The sequence below is a fragment of the Poecile atricapillus genome, chromosome 4 (assembly GCF_030490865.1).
Source record: "Poecile atricapillus isolate bPoeAtr1 chromosome 4, bPoeAtr1.hap1, whole genome shotgun sequence".
Lineage (NCBI taxonomy): Eukaryota > Metazoa > Chordata > Aves > Passeriformes > Paridae > Poecile > Poecile atricapillus.
Window position 1 is genome coordinate 34,159,432 of NC_081252.1, and position 18,185 is coordinate 34,177,616.

Genomic DNA, 18,185 nt, shown 5'->3' on the forward strand with positions numbered 1-18,185 from the left:
CATAGAGTAGTAATGAAAATCTGTGTAGGGAACCAAATTTTCTTTCTTTATGACCCCCTTGGTTCTGCCAGTTTAATAGATTAGGACAGGAATGGTTCATCACTCAGGCACTGAGAACATAAATTGGTGCTTTATAGCCCTTCTCTGCAATAGGAAAACATTGTACCTTGCTAAATAAAGAAACAAATTCTGAGTTGACTATTCCTATCTTCTCTCAACTGCATTATTTCTAATCACAATTTGAAAATAGTCTAACTGGAAGCCTTATCAACAATTTCCAGAAGTACGTACTTATTTTCAACATGGCTACTTTTTACATCAATAAAACAATAAAACCCCCTCTCATCATCACATACTTAGCATTGTCAGTGTTACACCAAACGTTTTACTTTTCATCCTTCCTGCAGAGATCCCAATTTTATTAATCAAATCCTAATTTTATTATGATATCATGTACAAGATGTAATCCAAACCCACTTGGAATAGCAGTGTCCCTGTTAAGGAAGGCCAAGCTGTTATTGTGTCAAGAGTAGAATGTAAGAGTCTGGCTCAGGCACGGTCCTGGCTCATGTCAGCCACGGAGGATTGGCTCTGGAGTGCCTGTACACGATTAGCTCTCTGTGCAGGTGTCCGGAGACAGCCCTCCAGCTCAGACATCAGGACTAGGAAATCGTTCCTCCTTATATAGGAGGGAATTTCCCGGCTTGCTGACATCTTCCTCACGTCCACAGACGACAAATTCAGTCCAGGACCTGAGAAATGCTTTCTCTCAGAACACAGACGTGTACTCCCACACACACAGTCTTATGTTTTTAATAAACACGTTTTGTAGTTAGGAGAGGAGGACAAGGTTTCATGAGGATTCCATAATCGGACTGACACGCTTCTGAAGTTATTCCGAGCCTTGTGCCGGGGTTTCCCCAGCCGAGGTTTTGCCCCGACACACCGCCGCTCGCTCCGGTGGTGACACGGCCGCGCCCGCCAAGCCCGCAGCTCCTCGGGGATGCGGCAGCCCGCAGCCCGCAGCCCGCCACCGAGCCGTGTCCAGCGGGTCCGAGCACACGGACCATCACCGCCCTACAGCTCCCCGGCGCTCTCCCCCGCGCACTCCGGCTTTATAAACTTCTCCCGCCCCTTTTCCCGATCGCCTCCGCAGTCCCCAGCTCCTCCCCAGCCCTGTGTTCGGCGGCCGCGGCCGAGGCGGTGCCCGCGCTCCGCCATGAGCTGCGCCGCGCTGCTGGCGCTCCGGGGGCCGCGGCTCCTGAGGGCCGCCGCCCGCCCGCCCCGCTGCAGCCGCCGGCGCAGCGCGGCCTGCGAGCCCCCGGCGGGCGCCGCGGTGCGCATCGGCTGCGCCTCGGGCTTCTGGGGGGACACGGCGGCCGCAGGTGGGCGGTGGGGCGGCAGCGGCTGCCCGGGGGGCGGCGGGGAGAGCCGGCGGGGCGGCGGGGGTCGGGGCACGGGCACGGGGGCCGGGCGAGCCCGGCGGGCGGCGGCCCCAGCGCCACAGGCAGCCTCGTTGCGCAAGCGGCCGGGCCGGGGCTGCCGCCGCACGGGCGGGCGGGGCTGGCCGGCACCGGGGGTAGGGCCGGCACCGGGGGTGGCCCGTGCTGATGGTGCCTTATTGCCTGCCCCGCCAGTGCCGCAGCTGCTGTACGGAGGGAAGCTGGATTTCCTCGTCTTCGATTACCTGTCCGAAATCACCATGTCGCTGCTGACGGCCGCCAAGGCCCGGTCTCCCGTAAGTAAAGCCGATGTCCGGCCCCAGCGTGCCGGGCTTGGCCGCGGAGGGTGCGCTCCGGTACTTCGCGACCTGCCAAACTCTCCTTCAGCCCGGATCGTGCCCGAAACCTGTTCAAGACATACCTGCTTAGGGGGACAGGGTTTCTTAAGTAAACTTTTTATTCGCATGTATTTATTTGCATCTGTACAGTTTAATCTAGTGAAAGTGTTCGTGTCGTTTCCCATCGTATTCCCCAAACGTTTTGAGAGGTAGTTTTTCTTCCCTGTTTTCTGTGTTAACCAAGGAGGCGGATTTGGTTGACATTCTTTAAGAAATGGTTACAGCTCTTAATTATTTCAGGTTTTAGGTTACACTCCGGATTTTGTCTCCACTGCCATGGGTCCCTATATAAAAGATATTCACAGGAAAGGTATGCTACTCCTTGCATGAGTTTGTATGTTAATTCAGTACACTTGCTTATGAAGAGTTGGGGCTGTTCACTCAGAGGAAGAGAAGGCTCTGGGAAGACATTACAGCACTTGCAGTAGCTAAAAGGGGCTTGCAAGAGAGGTTGACTTTTTACAAAGATGTGTAGTGATAGAAGAAGGGGGAATGGCCATAAGCTGAAGGGAGGGTAGATTTAGATTGGAGACTAGGAGAACATTTTTTACTGTAAGGGTGGTGAGGCACTGGAACAGGTTGTTGAGAGAAGTTGTGAATGCCCCATCCCTGGAAATGGTCAGGCCAGGATGGATGGAGCCCTGAATAGTCTTGCCCATAGCAGGAGACTTGTAACTAGGTGATCTCTAAGGTCTTTTTAACCCAAACCATTCTAGGATTCTAGGAAAAATCCCATTGTAATTGATGTGGGATACAGGTCTGATGGTGAAATTGGGTTGATTGAGGATATTTGATATAATTGTAAATATATATGTATATTTCCATGCATTTCTTAATGTAGCTTTAATTTGTGAATGGCAGATTACTTTACAGATGTTTTTTAAAATATGTGATCTAGATGTTTTCAAGGTAATTTAAGTTTTTCAAAATTCCTACATAGTTATACAATATGACTTTTCACTCGTTCTTTTTTTGTTTACATTAGTAAAGTTTCATAGTGTCTACTACTGTTGCTGTTGGAGATGTTTGATGCTGTCTGCCTCTTTACGTGTGTCTTTCTGGTCACTTTCTCCTTCCATTCATAAGGGATAGATGAGAAGTAGCTATAGCAGTTATTTTTCTCTAAACAATTTTCTATTGGCTTATTCTGATCCTTTCACAGGTTAAATGTGGCTCATATTTTAATGTGGTTTTCATATTTTGCTTGATTGAATGTCTGTTACCTTGTGAAGGTGGTACCTTACTTGGGTTTCAGCAGACTTTGAAAAGTACAGGTGATTGATTATTGATGCTGCTGAGCTTTATTTGCCTTTTTTTTTTCTATTAGGTGTTCGTGTCATCAGTAATGCGGGTGGAATTAATCCACTTGCTTGTGCAGCTGCCCTTCAGGAGGTGGCAAAGAAAGCAGATGTTGATTTGAAAATAGCTGTTGTTGCTGGAGATGATCTGATGAGTGAGGTATTTCACTTTAAGCACTAGTAGCATGAGTCTGTATAGCTTGAAGGTGGCATTTACTGTTCCATAAGAATTTTCTGTGTTTTTATGCAGTAGACTTCTTCTGTCAGAAGCATTGTTCTTTATTATCTTTCAGGTTTTCTTAATGCATAAATACAATTCTTGGCACATCTGTTTTTTGGTATCTAGTGGGGGTGAATTTTATAAGCTTGTGGGTCTTCTGTTTTGCTTTTTAAAGCAAAATGTGAATTTGCTGTAACGTCTGCCTGCTCTTTAGGGGAAGCTATTACAGGCTGTTACTGCTTCTGTCTAAACTAGATAATCATGCATGCTGATTCTTCTGAATGTGGTGTAGCTACCACACATTCAAATGTTTATCCCTTCTAGGTTTTTTAGTGGTTTATAGGCATTTCCTGATGTTATTTTGTTTATAGACAGCTGGTTTTCTGGTTTGAAGTAATTAGTTTATAACAGTAAGGTAATGTTATGTGAGAAGATTGATGTTTAAATATTAAAAAAAAAAAATTGAAAGATTAAGTGATGTGATTTCTTTTTAACTTAAAGAATTACACTTTATCTATGAAATCTGGAAAAAAAAAAAAAAAAAGTTGGCCATACCTGAAAAGCTACTGGGAAAAGAGTTTATACATAATAGTAATTAAGAGAGGAGAGGTTTGCACTGTGGTTAAATCTCTGCCTGTAACTTGGAAAATTATTTATCTGCATAGGATCTGTTACTCCTTGCATGCTCTTGAATGTGGAAGATCATCAAGTAAGATTCTTTATCTGCAAGTTATGTGTGATGCTTGGACTTCCTTTTAAGAAACTTCTGCCCTACTGAAATTACTGTCTGTGGGCCAGAATTTCATTACTGGTACAAATTTGAGCTTGTTATGGACATGTCTGATCTGAAATGCACTGTTTTTCTATGCTGTTGTCAGTACATAACTTACAGGAACAAAAAAGACACAGCTTTTATGGCCTACAGACATTTATACTGTTGATACATGAAACGTGGTAAACGTTACTTGTGGTTTGGAGGATTTCAATCATTAACATAGAATACCAAATTAATTCAGAGTGGAAGTTTTGGGTTTTTTTCCCACACCACAGATCCCACTTGTAAATTAGTGTTTACATGGACATTGTGTCTATGCAGTCACAGTCCCCTCAATCCAGTGGATTGCCAAACTGCCTAATTCATGGTCAAAAACATGCACTCCCCCCAGCCACTTTTCTGGAAACAGAATTTATTCTAAGTACCATATGAAGCTACAGGATTAGCCTTGTTCTCTGGCCACGACACCATTGCAGATGTGGCAGATACATTTCTGTTTGCAGGGCTTGATTTATTTATTTGTACGGCAATTAAACACAGTTTAAAGCCTAGGAAATACACCAGGTTGTTGTATATAAATGAACCAGGTTGGTTATATATAAATGAATATATATATATATATATATATAAATGAACATTCTTTGAAGACTGACTTAATTTTCTGCATGCTGGAAAAGTTGTGGTTAAAAGTGTATCTAAGGCTTTTAGCCATTCCACTGATTGGTATTGTTAATACTGTTAATAATTATATTCAGCTTCATATGGCTGAGAGGTGCTATGAAGTGGATTTATTGTTTGATACTAATAAGAAGCTTACAGTAGAAAATTCAAAATACTCATAGCTTGGATGTTTTTCTTGTTTTCTAACAGAAAGAGAAATTAAAAGGAGCTGGTATCACCGATTTAGAGAGTGGCAAACAATTTCCAGAGAATATTCACAGCATGAATGTGTATCTTGGGTGAGTTATTTTAGCAAGTTGTATTTATTATGAACAACTGAATTTAACACATTGAGTACAGGAATTTTTTTTGCTTTGCAGTTAGAACGACTTAGTATTTGAGGTTCACTTTTAAATTATTCAGGCAACCAGAAAAAAAATTTGTTTGTAACTTGTAAATAAGTTTTAGTTATAACCTTGCAAGTTATGACTCCTTAACAATACGTCATCTGTGAATCATCAGGTTTTAGTTCAAGCCAAAACAGTGTTAGTTAAATTACAGCAATTGCAAAAATGCTTTTTCATATGCTGAGTATTCTGTTGCAGAATGGAGTAGTTTACTGTGTTGTCACTAGAGAAGTGCCAGCAAGGAATTCAAGTACTGGGATGTGGTCTGAGTGCCGTAGGAGGTTCCGTTGTGTTGCGCTGAACTCAGTGTCAGGCTTTGTACTCTTGAAATTTTGGAAACTGGTTTTTCAGGATGGTCACTTGTTTTGAAAGATCTCGCTTCCCTCCTTTATGATACTTATGATACTTAGGATTTCCATAAATCTCTGAATTCAGGTGTTCTAGCTACCTCTTTGTGAAGGCAAGTTTTCATTGTCACCATCCACTTCAGATGAATCAATGTTAATCTGGTCTAGTAAAGGAGAAGGATTGAGGAATTAGACAGTGGTCACATGCATCTCTTCCAGTTGATGATCCTGGTGATTCTGTTCTTGCACAGTGCTCTTGAATTTGGACAATATTGTGAGTTTTTAAATCACTTAGGTAATTGACCTGAAAGGTTTAAAATTGGAGGACTAAGTCACCAGGCTTTATCCATGAAGAATGTTCATCTTTATATGCTCATCTGTAAGTTAAATGGTTAATGAATCTGTGAAAAACACTCTTTTCTGCAATTGATGATTGAAGTGTCAGTCTCTGCACTTTGCTCAGGAAAGTTTCTATGGACATTAAGAGAAGTGTTTCAGTTATGTTATTTAGGTATCTGAATTTGATAGTGCCCTCATGACTGCTTTTTAAAATACTCTTGATGTACATACCTCACAACAAGTTGGTTGTTAAAGTAGATTTTATTGATTTCCTAGGCAATTTTTAAGTGATTTTTAACCTGTATGTGTCAGGGAACTGTTTTTTAAACAATACATTAAAAGATTAAAGTACTTACTACTGTGTTTTGTCATTTTTAGTGCAAGACCGATAAGCAGAGCTCTAGACCTTGGAGCTGATATTGTTGTGACGGGCAGATGCGTTGACAGTGGGATTGTATTAGGACCACTCATTCATTCTGTAAGTACAAGTTAATTTCTGAATGATAATGAATATATGTGAGCGAATATTCAGCAGTCACTGTCAGGCAGCTTGTGTTCCTTATGAAAATGTAGATACTAAATTAAAGATAATGAACATTGTATTTTTTTCTTACATCCATGAAACGTTGTCAGCTTCCACTTCTCCTAAATTGGCAGCAGGGATTTCTGTTAACTTGTATGCCATTAAGCTGGAAAGCACAAGTGTAGTTTAGGAAGTTTTGGCCTCTTTCACCAGTATTTCACTCCTACCATTTGTTTTGGGTTTTTTCCTGTTGCCTTTCTTCAAAATTTAATGTGCAAGTATATTTTTCTTTACCACCAGGTGTCGATAGTAGAGCTGACTCTGGTTGGGAGATAGCATATGAGGTGGTTTAAAACACTGGGTTTTGTTGTTCAGTGGGTAAGCAGTTTTGTTTAAAGTAGTCAAGTTTCAATGCAGCATTTCTGAAATTCCTTGGAATTCAAAAAATCTGACAAGCATGGTATGTCGTTTTCTGAAGTACTTTTAATAGGTTTTCATTAATTCTTATTTTTGTGAAGGATCACATAGTGAAAAATAGAAGCATTCTTATGGTGCATATTTCAAAAAAAATAGGAGAGTATGTGTCTAGTTAAAAACATGCTTTCTAAGACATCATATTCTTTTTACTTCATGCATGTCAAACACTGCTCAATCAATTTTCCATTTATAATTTCCATTATGACTACTTATTTTATTCCTGGTTGTTTACTTTCTCAAAATAACAACTATCAGTGTGTATTACCTACTCCAGAGAGACTTTATCTAATTTATTTAGGAAAGGTTTTAGGAAGATTTCTGCAAAGTGCTGAATTAGAAACAATTGCTGGATTGCTTGCAGGTTGAACTCAGGAAAAAGATTCTAGTTAAAATTTCCAGTCAAACAGAAAGCATATTTAGAATTTTTGACGGTGACTGGTAGTACTTCAGTAACTGATAATTTTCAAAAGTTGAAGACGCATAGTGGTTTGTTTGTCCAGATTACACAAGATAGGTACGATACTTTTAAACCTGTAGGTTGTGCAGGCTTTGAGTAATATGGATGTTGCACTTACAGGTTTTTTTAGGAGGGTATGACTTTCAGAGTTTAATTTTTTTGGGGTGTATCAATAGGAGGAAAACTGAAATGTGTCAGATGTTTCTTTGCTAATTTGCTGTATAGGAACTCAAATCCATGCCTGCCAATTATTATTTTTTAGATTTAAAATATATCCAATGCATTACTATTCAAAGCAAAGAACATACTGTGTGCAGTTTTTTGTACTGTATGAAACTTCTGTGTATTTAAAATATTTGTGTTTTTCTTCTAGTTTGGCTGGAATAGGGATGACTATGACTTGCTAGCTGCGGGAAGGTAAATGATATAAGAAGAAATGGGGTAAATCTATATTTCATATCATAATGTCAAGATACCAACTTTTTCAGCATGTACTAATTTTTATTATAATCATTGCATTTATTTATTTGTATGTTTTTGTTAGGTTTTGAGTTCTTTTTCAAGGCTCACTTACTACTCTCACGTGGAATTGAAATTATAGAAACTTCATTCTGGAACCAGCTTAAGAAAAGGAAGAAAGGGTTGAAAGATTTTATTTAATTGCTTGACTTTCTCTTGCTCTTTTTTCGTTTTGTGTCAAGAGATTAAATCTTACAGTAGAGGCCACTGATTGCCAGTATTTTCTGTTTGGCTGCCACTGTTGATAGTTGGGGTGGTTGCAGGGCTTACTCTGAAAGACACACAAAAGCAGGTTCAGTCAGAAGGCACCATCCTGGTACGGTTTTGTTGAAGCTCAGTGTCAGTGCTCCCATTTACAAATCCTTGTTGTAGTCCTAAGGTTAGGAATCTGATTCATAAAGGGGTAGAATTATGCCACCTAATTTAATGTTGTACATCATGTATCTCAATTGAAGTCCTCATAAAAGAGTGATTACTTAGCCTGAGAACACTAGTTTTCTTGAACCTTTGCTTGAGAAAAAATGTGGAGAGAAGTTAATTCAGGCTCCAATGAATTGGAGATGATAGAGGTGAAATTTTCCACATAATTCTGTTCAATATTTATGGACTATCACAATCAAAATTTGAAAATAGTAATACATAATCATAATACATTGTGTCCTTCACATTGGAGGTGAGATTTTCTCTCTTCATTTTAAAATGGTCTTTATCTGTTTAGTTACACACAGCACAGACTACAAAGATGCTGAATTTAGATCAAGATTTGAAATTACTAAGGAAACATTGTTTTAGGTGTGAGACAATCTAGGTATTCATTTTCTGTAGAAAAATTCTTCTTGTTAATGTCCTTTAAACACTCCATTAATCTTTCAGGATCCCAAGTTATGCTTAATGTATAATTCATAATTGTGTTAGATATTTGTGGAGGAAAATAGCCTATTTTGTTATTTATCTCTGTTTCCATTGTATTTTAAAACTGGATTTGTGAAAAATTATTTTGCATTATCCTTAGTTACTTTAATGCCATTTTCCCAGTCTTGCAGGTCATCTCATTGAATGTGGTGCTCAGTGTACAGGTGGAATATTCACTGATTGGCACACAGTACCAGACTGGTAGGTAAACTTGATACCAGCATGCATGTTTGTAGCAGAACTAAAGATGAGGATTTCTGCTTATATCTGTGTTGTGAAAACTGTATCCCCAAAAAGAGAAAGGTAGAAGCAAAGTGGGTCTCTTGCTATTTTGCCACCTCAACATTACTTTTCTACAAGTTCTGTTTTCTGTTTTGAAGGTTTCCTTTTTGGTCAGACAGGGTCTTTGTTTTGTTAACTTCACCAGATTCTGAAAAACGAACTAGACCTTTGATAATTTTTTTCCCCTTTTAAACTATTCTTTTCCTGTTTCCTTCAGTATCCTATGCTTCTTGAAAAGATTTATTATTCATTTTCATGTATGATTGTATTGGAAAAGACAATACTGGTAGTTCAGATGCTGTTAAAATAGTCTTCAGTTAGATCAGAGATGCTTGCTGGTCAGTCAGAAATATTTACATAATTTGCTTTGGTAGGGATGAATATATGCCATAATTCTGTCCTGCTGAATAACCTGATGAACACAAATGTGTTGGATGGTGAGTCCTTCCAAAAAGTTGTGTGTATCTTGTGTTCAGAACTATTAGAGTTACATGTAGGTGTGTCGTTCTGCCTGCTGAGGGAGCTGGCTTTTTACCAACCTTTTTTTAAGAGCAATTTAAAAGTAGTTGGGGAACACATTTTTTGTGTAGCTCTGGTGGCAGTTACTTCTGTATTTCTTGGGATGAGAAGGAGGAATCTTGTCCTATGCTCTATCATGAGAAAGGCAGCTCTTCTTTTATGTGATGGAGGAAAGGGCTGAAGAGCAGCAGGGGGTGCAGGAGAGAAAATTGCTTTAATACAGCATGTTCCTACTCCCAAGCTGACTCTGGTCCAGGTGGATGAACCAGCAGGACTGCCTTGCTGTCAGAAGAGCCATAGGGCTGCCTGGAATTTTTCTTCTTGTAGGGACTGCTTCTGATTCAGAGTGTCATCCTAAAAGATGTGTGCTGCTTTACTGAGCTCCTGAGCACTGATTGAAGGTGAATGCATGTATGGCATTGAAACAAACAGGATCAGACACTTCTCATCTACTGGAAGGTTACTGAACAAACTGCACTCACTCTTCACTGTTGTATTCTATGAGAAGTCAAAGGAGAGAGTTTATAGTAACAAGTCACTCTATCTTGTTTGTATAAACTATAAAATTTATAATTCCTGTTCTGATGTCTCTCCCCATAATTTAATTTGCTGTATCATGAAACTTTTTAAAATCTTCTATAACTGTGACTCCAGAAGACTTTGCGCTATAAAAGAATCAAAGTGAAAAAACAGAATACTCATTTTCTTATTAAAATGTTTGATAGGCCTTTATTTTTAAGGATTTTTCTATGAGGAGAGTCAACCTGGCTTTAAAAAAGAAAGGAAGCTTTAATATATTAAGTTGTAAGCTATTGGAGGGGGAATAGTTCATTTTATAGGTGAGTTTATGTACATGAATATGCATAGCTAATAGTTTTGTGTCTGTAAAATCACAGAATTCTGTCTAAAATCATAGTAGACTTGTGGCTTACAGCTGACTGGTGCTGAATTGAATTTGTGTTAAAGAACATAGAAGTTTAACACCTGATACTGCTCTATTACCTTTTCCCCATCGATATGTGTACATACCCTGAAACCATACATGACTATTTGTGCTAATGTAACAGTTACTTATTTACCTTCTGCTTAAGTCTGCTAAAGAAGTGATCATGGTGCCTTAAAACTAATCAATTTGTTTGCAAATTTTGAGTCTTAGGCATGTAATTGAAGGAGTTCTTGAAATAAAATCATATAACACATCAGCCTGTGTGATAAGCTGCTAAAACCAGTCAAATCTGGAATAATGGGTGAGCTTTTATTTTAAGTTTTGAGATGTAAAGATCTGCTTCGCTAACTGAAGTGGAATTGTGATCCAGCACATTGATTTAGGATATGGGGAGAAGGAAGTCAGGGAGAAGATAAATTGGATGAATTTTGATTTCCTGATAAATAGTAGTTTGCTATATTTAGGCCCAAAAGCATCGAGGCCAAATATTATGAAAGGTCTTGGGATGCAGAAAAATGTGTTTTCCATTTAATAGTTCAGTAGTAACCTGTTCTCTCCTTAGTTTAAAGAAACTTGGTGGCATGGGGGTTTTGTTTAGACATTCTGAATGTCTTTTCAGTGCATGCTTTCATAATAATGTGTAACATAGTACCTCAGTCTCAGTAGTGACCAAAACTCGCCAAACGTGCAGCCGCTAACACTGCTGTATTGCAAACAGATCAACAGAACTCTGACAGTGTTTGCAGAAGTTACTTGACTATGTCTATCAATGATTTTTCCCTCTTTTAGGAAAAACTACATTATAGTAGCCTTCTGAAAATAAGTGCTTAATTTAGATCACATATCCATAAACCATAAATCATTGTGTCTGTGGTACCTAATGTTAAATCCAAACCAGCTCAACTGAATCAGTAAATAGGAGGGGGAAGAAGCCAAGTCAAATCTGAGTTTATCATTAATGTGCCTTTCACATGCAAAAGTGCATTTGTGCAGCCAAGAGCAGAAAACCTATCCCTTGCACTTACTGATGTCTGCACTGGAGGGCAGCCTCTCTCCTCCTCACACCTTACTGCAGAGAGTGAGTTTGGTTAGCCCTGGGGTCGTTTTTTTGGCTGTCTTTGGGGTTTTTTTCTCCACAAGAACAGTAATCCACGTGGCTCTTCTGTCTTAGAAGGACTGATAGGTATTATTTTTTCTAAGTTGTAAACAAAACCCAAAGAATTTGCTACCTTTCAGGTTTATAAGTCTTACCTGTCTATTGTTTATGCATGAGGAAAATTAATTAACTCTGTAAACAAGAGTACTTTAATAAATCTAAGTGAAGCCAAGCAAGTTAAAGCTTACATTCTGGGCATATACTATCATGTCTCAGTGATTATTGAGGCACTCAATTGAATCTGCTTAATTCATCCAAAATAGTTTAGTTGGTGGGGTTTTGGTGGGTTTTTTTTCTTTGTGGGGGGAAGGTTGTTTGTTTGTTTGTTTTTAATTTTCTTGAAATGTTTGATGTAGATTCTTCTGAGAACTCAAGTCCACTGCAAAAGGGTGCTTTAAATCTCAGGAATATTTGTGCGGGTATATTGCGGGCATTTAATGGTTAGTTATTGAAACCTAAGCTATTTTTTCATTTTCTTTGTTGTCTCCTTGAAGTAAGTTTTTAATGTAAAACTCGTGAAGTGCATGTTCCAGCTTGTGACTCTCCAAGTTACTTTAGCTGCTAGAGGCCAAACTTACCTGCTTTCTGTGTATTGACCTAAAGCACAGGGATTTGTGCTGTGGGTATCTCCTTAATGCATTTGACTTAAAGGTGAGAATCTTGAAGCTGTAAAGTTTTGTCCAGTTTTCATGAAGACAGACAGCTGGGTAGGGGGGATAGGTGCTGTTTATTTTTCCAGTGAGAAGGTGGCTGCTCGACTCTTCTCTTGTGTGGATTCTCTGATGTTTGGCAGAGAAAGTGCAAGAAACCGTTAGTTGATAGTGTATAGAAGAGTAATGTGCATTCTTAAGTTCTGATTTTAAGTTAGTGTTACCAAAAAAGGCACTTATGCCTATTCTGTTATTTGTGTAGCAATACACATCAGCAGATGGTCAGCAGAAGTGATAATACATCACTGCGCCCTATTTAATGTTTATTGCACAGTTTCTGATGGGGAATTCATGCCATGTGTGAAAGTGAACTGTATCACCAGAACTACATTGATAATTCACAGCTCTCTGTTTTAATTTCATTTGTCCCCAGACGTTGCTCTCTTGCTATTACTTAGTGCCAGTGGGTGATTAGTACATTGTTTTGTTTTGTTTTGAAATGCAGGAGAGAATAAACTAAGGCTGATCAGTAGAGTAATCATTTTGAGGAGATGATAAACACTGACATTTTGCCCTAAGCCAAGAGTGTACAATGGTTGAGACTGCATAATCCTCTGGCCTGGGATGACCAAAAGGGTAAGTCAATAGCTGTAGTCTCTTAAGGGCTGGATCCAGATTTCTTAATTTGGGACTAGAACAAAATCCAGCATGCAAGTCCCGTTCAGCAGTGTGGAATGTTTTTTTCTCTGTAGCACCATCTATTCCAGGCAGCTGGTCTGTTTAGCCTGAAAATTGTTTGACCATTAAAAGTTGAGGTACAAGTCTGAAATGCCCTAGTCAGAGGGGATAAGTGATTCAGTCAGTAAGTCTTGCCTAAAGCAGAATTGCATGTTAGGAAAAATATTGGTACCTACATGTAAAAAGATATGCTTATACCTTTACTTTGAGTTTGTGCTGACCTTGCCTGATGTATTACCAGTTTTGAACCTGTTGTCAGAACACTGCTAGAAGTGGTAGGAGCATCTGCTTTTTGTTTAATAGCATTCTGGTTAAAATACATGTCTAAGGAATTGAGAAGCTTGGCTTAGAGCTCTCCTTGTGTGACATTCATGGAGTCACATCCCAGGAAAGTGCATTAGCTGTAAAGCTAAAAGTTCATACCACAGCTTACTTGGATCCTGGTTCACTTCCATGTCACATGCATTGCTGTGGGGTTTTATTTTCATTCTTGCAGCAACTTCCCTGCAAGTAAATGTATTACACTCACCGTCCCATCTTCTGTAGCCAGTAATCTTAATCAAGCAGTAGTGGCTAGAATGAAGTCCTTGAGAGATTTGACGCTTTTGAGGAGAGAAATACGTGTTCTGTCTCAAGTAATGCCTTTCTCCCTGAGCCAAAGTACTGGACATGGATTTTACTTTTCTTGTAATGGAAATGATGTAAGAAGTATGGCAGAACAAGAAAGAAGTTTGTCTTGATGGCTCCTCAGAGGCTTCTGAATAGTGTCCCAGAGTAGACAGGGAGGAGATCCCTGCTTAGACAGCTCTATTTATCACCTGTGACATACCCATAAACTGTAACATTTCTGAGAGCCAAAGCTGAAGAAAAAACCAACATTTTACATGGAAAAAATTAATCCGAGAGTAAGTTGTTGGCGGGCAGAGAACTTGACAGGAGGCTTAGATTCTTGATTGCTATAAGAGTAGGTTGATGAGATGGTGGCTTCAGTAGCAAAACCAGTTTTCTAACTTGTTTATTCCTGTGCTGTAAGTCTTCTTTCTGTATTAACTGTTAAGTCTCGTCTAGGCTCAGTTGGAGAGGTTTTCTGAGGTGTAGTCTTAGCTTGGTCCCATTCAGTGCTCTGGTTTATTAATATATGTATTATATATACAGTTATATGTAATGTAATATATTTTCTTGCTAAGTAGGAAAAGTGCAACCTGAAATGGACCTTCTGTTTTAAAGAATGGTAATTGTCATCTCTCCTCACAAACTGATGTGTATTACTTGATTATAATGACCCTGTGCTAGAAGAGCTGCTTAAATATTTAAAAAAATAGTACTTGATATTTATCTCTAGTACTGTATTTCATTAATTTATATAATTTAATTAGTATTAATTATATTAGTTCCCTTTTGGAATTGTTTCCATTGCTTGCTACTGCCTCATCCTGCATAGGGGTTTTGTCGCTAAACTGATGCAATTATTTTATTGTCGAAGGATGCTTAACCAAGGTACCTTTGGATACTATGACCGTGGTTGCTGCTAAATTTTATAGTTCTGTGGTTACTCCCCTGCTACACTATACAAAAGTAGACCTTGGCTATGGGTTATTGTCAGCCTAAAGTGGGCTTGTTCCCCACTGAGCAGATGTCATATGGTGTGTAGTCACTCAGCAAAACCTACAAATGAGTCAGGTGAAGAGTCACTATTTTAAAAGTGGAAGTGCTGTTCACGGTGATGGTGTGACTATACTACCTGTGGTATACCTGAGCCAGACAGCTACTGCTGCTAAAAAGCTTTTTATGCAAGCTTTAAGTAGCTGTCATTTGACTGTATCATAAGAGTGGCAGACCAGTTTATTTCCAAGGTGAAAATTAATTTTAAGTAATGTCTTCTAGCAATTGACAAAATACATTTTTGTCTTAAGTGTGTGTGTGTTAGTGTGGGTTGTTACTGCCATTTGCTACAAGGTAGTACTGGGTATTTGTATTTTCCCAGTTATCCAGTTACAATGCAGGTAGAATCTAGGGGCTTCTTACCCAGATCATTGCATATCTATGTTGTGAATTGTTAAAATGAGGGAAGCTTTCAGGGCTGGCATAACCTGGAGGAACACGCATCTTCTGCAGCTAACTGGCCATACAGAAAAGTTGGTTGGATGGTGGTGTGCTCTGCAGGGGGAACAATATTTGCTGTATTTTCACCATATCGAGGGGTGAAATTTCTCACTTTGTCTCACTGTTGTATTTGGATTTTGTTTTTTTAATGGTTTGGGGTTTTGAGAGTGGAAGTTGAGCAAAATGAAGTTGAATCAATGTTAGTAGACTCAGTGGTTCAGAGCAGGAAGTTGAGTGTCTACAGTTTACTTCTTTCAAATCAAAGATGGCTGGGGAGTACTCTTAAGAGTTGCATGTGCAACTGAGATCAGAGTGGCCCGCAGCAGGGACACTGGCTGTCAGTGCAGGGAGATGGGCTGCTCGAGGTGATCTGTCTTCATGGGAGTGGTATCTCTTCAGGGTATGTGATCTGAAAAGCTGCCTAGAGCCTGCGGTCAGGGCACTTGCTGCCGTTGCCTTAAGACAGGACAGGTAGGTGGTAGGGTCAAGCACACAAACACAGCACTGAGAGGGCAAAAACTTCTTAATTCTAGCCTTGTTTGTCACTGATCCTGCTTTGTTACACTGGCCAAATCATGGTGCTTCCTTTGTGTGTCTCCTTGCATCTGAAAACTGGGATAATTACGTGTTAGTCGGTTACCATACATTAATCTTCAAGACTAAAAATTGAGGGTGTTTTTGGGTGTTCTTTTTTTGCTAAGTCACACTTCAAAATTTTGGATATTGCATACTTTCTACTACCATCTTTTCGCTCTCCTCTTCCCCTCAGCCCCCTCCCCCCTCCCCCAACTAGAATAGCCTGTATATAAAATTGTTGATTCTATTCAATTCTTTGCATTCACTGGGGTGGGCTTTTTTGTTTCCTAGATTTTAGTGGTGTAAATAGTTTCAGAGACCAGTCAAATGAAGTATTATCTTTACTGATTTGATGTGGGTTTTTCTAGGTGTCCATCAGCTACCATATTTTCCAAGTTTGTCTGCTATAAGTGTTAAAAGTTGCTGATCTCTGGTAACAGATCTTGTGTCTTAATCCTTTTTTAAAATAATGGAGTTATGTTTGAATATTCTTGATGATAAGGAATCTGCTCAAACTCCCATGAACTTTTACAAATGTCCCCTAAGAGTTCACTGGTATTTTTGCTTACTTTCTTCCAGACTTTGTGGATTTATGTTATACAAACTTTAGCTTATATAGTGATAGTAACCATGATAGTAACCTTTGCTGATAACCAATTCAGTTGTATGTTCAGCACATTGTTACCACTACCACCCAAAAATAATTAAATTTAGGGATAGACTGGTTTTAAGTTTGTATGAAAGACCTGAAGGTCATTGGCTTTAATGAGTGTGGTGAAGTTCACCACCTTTCATTATTGGGACCTTTTTCAAACAGTTTAGCTTTTGCAAGGGACTGTATCTCCTTAACTCCTCTTTTTGTGTTCATTTCATGCCTGTGGGACACTTGTACAAATTTCAGACTTCCTGTGGGAGGGAGGGGAGCCAGGTAGCCTTTTTAGAACTTTTGCACTCTTATTTTAATTCTTAGGTACTTCCAAACAGTTTTAAGTTCTTAATTTTGCTCAAATTCTCTGTAAATTAATGAAATCTAGAAAAGCAGATGTCTGCATCTTGTCCACATAATCCTGAAAATTTTGCCCTGCTACTGTAATGACCAGTATATACCTCTTATTATGAGTTATTTTATCACTTTTTGTATATTTTGCATGTAAGAATGTGAGGAAGAAGAAGAATATTTCAATTTATGTACATGTCCATAATTTCACTTCTTTTCTTTTTGCTGTGCCTCATAATTTCCTATTAGTTCTTTCTTGTGTGCTGAAGATATTACCTTTCATATGTCTTTGTTTTCAGATTATGACTTCCCTGTGTATAATTTATTATTAACATGTGAAATTATCCTTTGTAGGTGTGATTATTCCTGTTTCCTACTTCCCTTCATCTCGGAGGTTCCCAGCACTGCCTTTTTACAAATCCAGAGTGCAAGATGTATTTAGATATCTTCACTGTCATGCTGTGTGTTCTGCTATAGCCAAATTATAGAATTAACCATTGTTTATTTTACTTTAAATTTACATCTTTAACCATAGTCTTCTAATTCTTTAATTTCTTTTTACTTGAACTGTTCCTGTTAGTGTTCTTCTCCACCCCCTTCCCTACATCCATGTTTGCAGGTGGTACCTCTTGTTATTTCTGTTTCTTTGACAGACAATAGATTACATTGTATTATTTCAGTTGAGCAGTTTGTTCAGGGCTTTTTGTTTTAGTGTATGTTTCTGTAGAAAGAACCAGATAAATCATAACTCTTGACTGTTTTTTTCTTAATTGGTCATCATTATAAAATTCTGCTGTGTTGTTAATATTTCTTTTCACTTTTCCTTTGTATTTATAGGGTTTTTTCTTAATGTTTTTCACATTCTAGGCACAACATAGGCTTTCCCATTGTAGAATGTTCCTCTGAAGGAGACTTTATTCTTTCCAAACCACCAGACACAGGGGGACTAATCTCTTTTGGCACTGTAGCTGAACAGCTGGTGTATGAATTGGGCAATCCTCAGCGCTATCTTTTACCAGATGTTACATGTGACTTTTCCCAGGTTTCCATCACTGAGGTTCCAGGTTAGTCCTCTTTCATGTAAAGATATCTGTGTCAATGAAGTGTGTTATCAAACAAAAGAAGTTACTTTAATTTCCATGTAGTCTCTGCATATTTTTATTAAATCGGTTCCTTAGAGTCATGCTGTAGTAAACTGATACTTTCAAGGACTTCTGCTAGAAATTCCTTTAGAAATGTTAAACATAGTCTTGCTGGCTGACTAATTTGTATTTTTGATCTCTATTCCTTTTATTCACTTTTTAATGCATGCCTTGCACGTCTCAAGTCCTTAAACTATGTGTTCAGTGTGAACAACATCAAGACTGCTTCACTATGATTTCATTATGTTTTTAAACTACAGCTAAATTTATTTTCTCAAAAGAATGTTTTGTACATGTGTTTA

The 18,185-nt window shown here is 38.8% G+C and overlaps 1 protein-coding gene across 2 annotated transcripts in view; it reads left to right on the forward strand.

The window, feature by feature from the left end:
• The first annotated feature begins 479 nt into the window (after positions 1-479).
• LOC131578911 (uncharacterized) overlaps positions 480-18,185 on the forward strand; it is a 58,164-nt gene continuing 40,458 nt past the window's right edge. The window contains exons 1-9 of one of the 2 annotated variants that reach the window (XM_058838211.1): positions 480-1,385; positions 1,638-1,738; positions 2,081-2,150; positions 3,168-3,298; positions 5,004-5,092; positions 6,265-6,364; positions 7,717-7,760; positions 8,898-8,975; positions 17,609-17,805. In XM_058838211.1, the coding sequence (XP_058694194.1) occupies positions 1,004-1,385; positions 1,638-1,738; positions 2,081-2,150; positions 3,168-3,298; positions 5,004-5,092; positions 6,265-6,364; positions 7,717-7,760; positions 8,898-8,975; positions 17,609-17,805 (1,192 nt within the window). In that variant the 5' untranslated portion in view covers positions 480-1,003. The remainder of the gene's footprint in view (positions 1,386-1,637; positions 1,739-2,080; positions 2,151-3,167; positions 3,299-5,003; positions 5,093-6,264; positions 6,365-7,716; positions 7,761-8,897; positions 8,976-17,608; positions 17,806-18,185) is intronic. The other variant, XM_058838210.1, reaches the window with a different exon arrangement.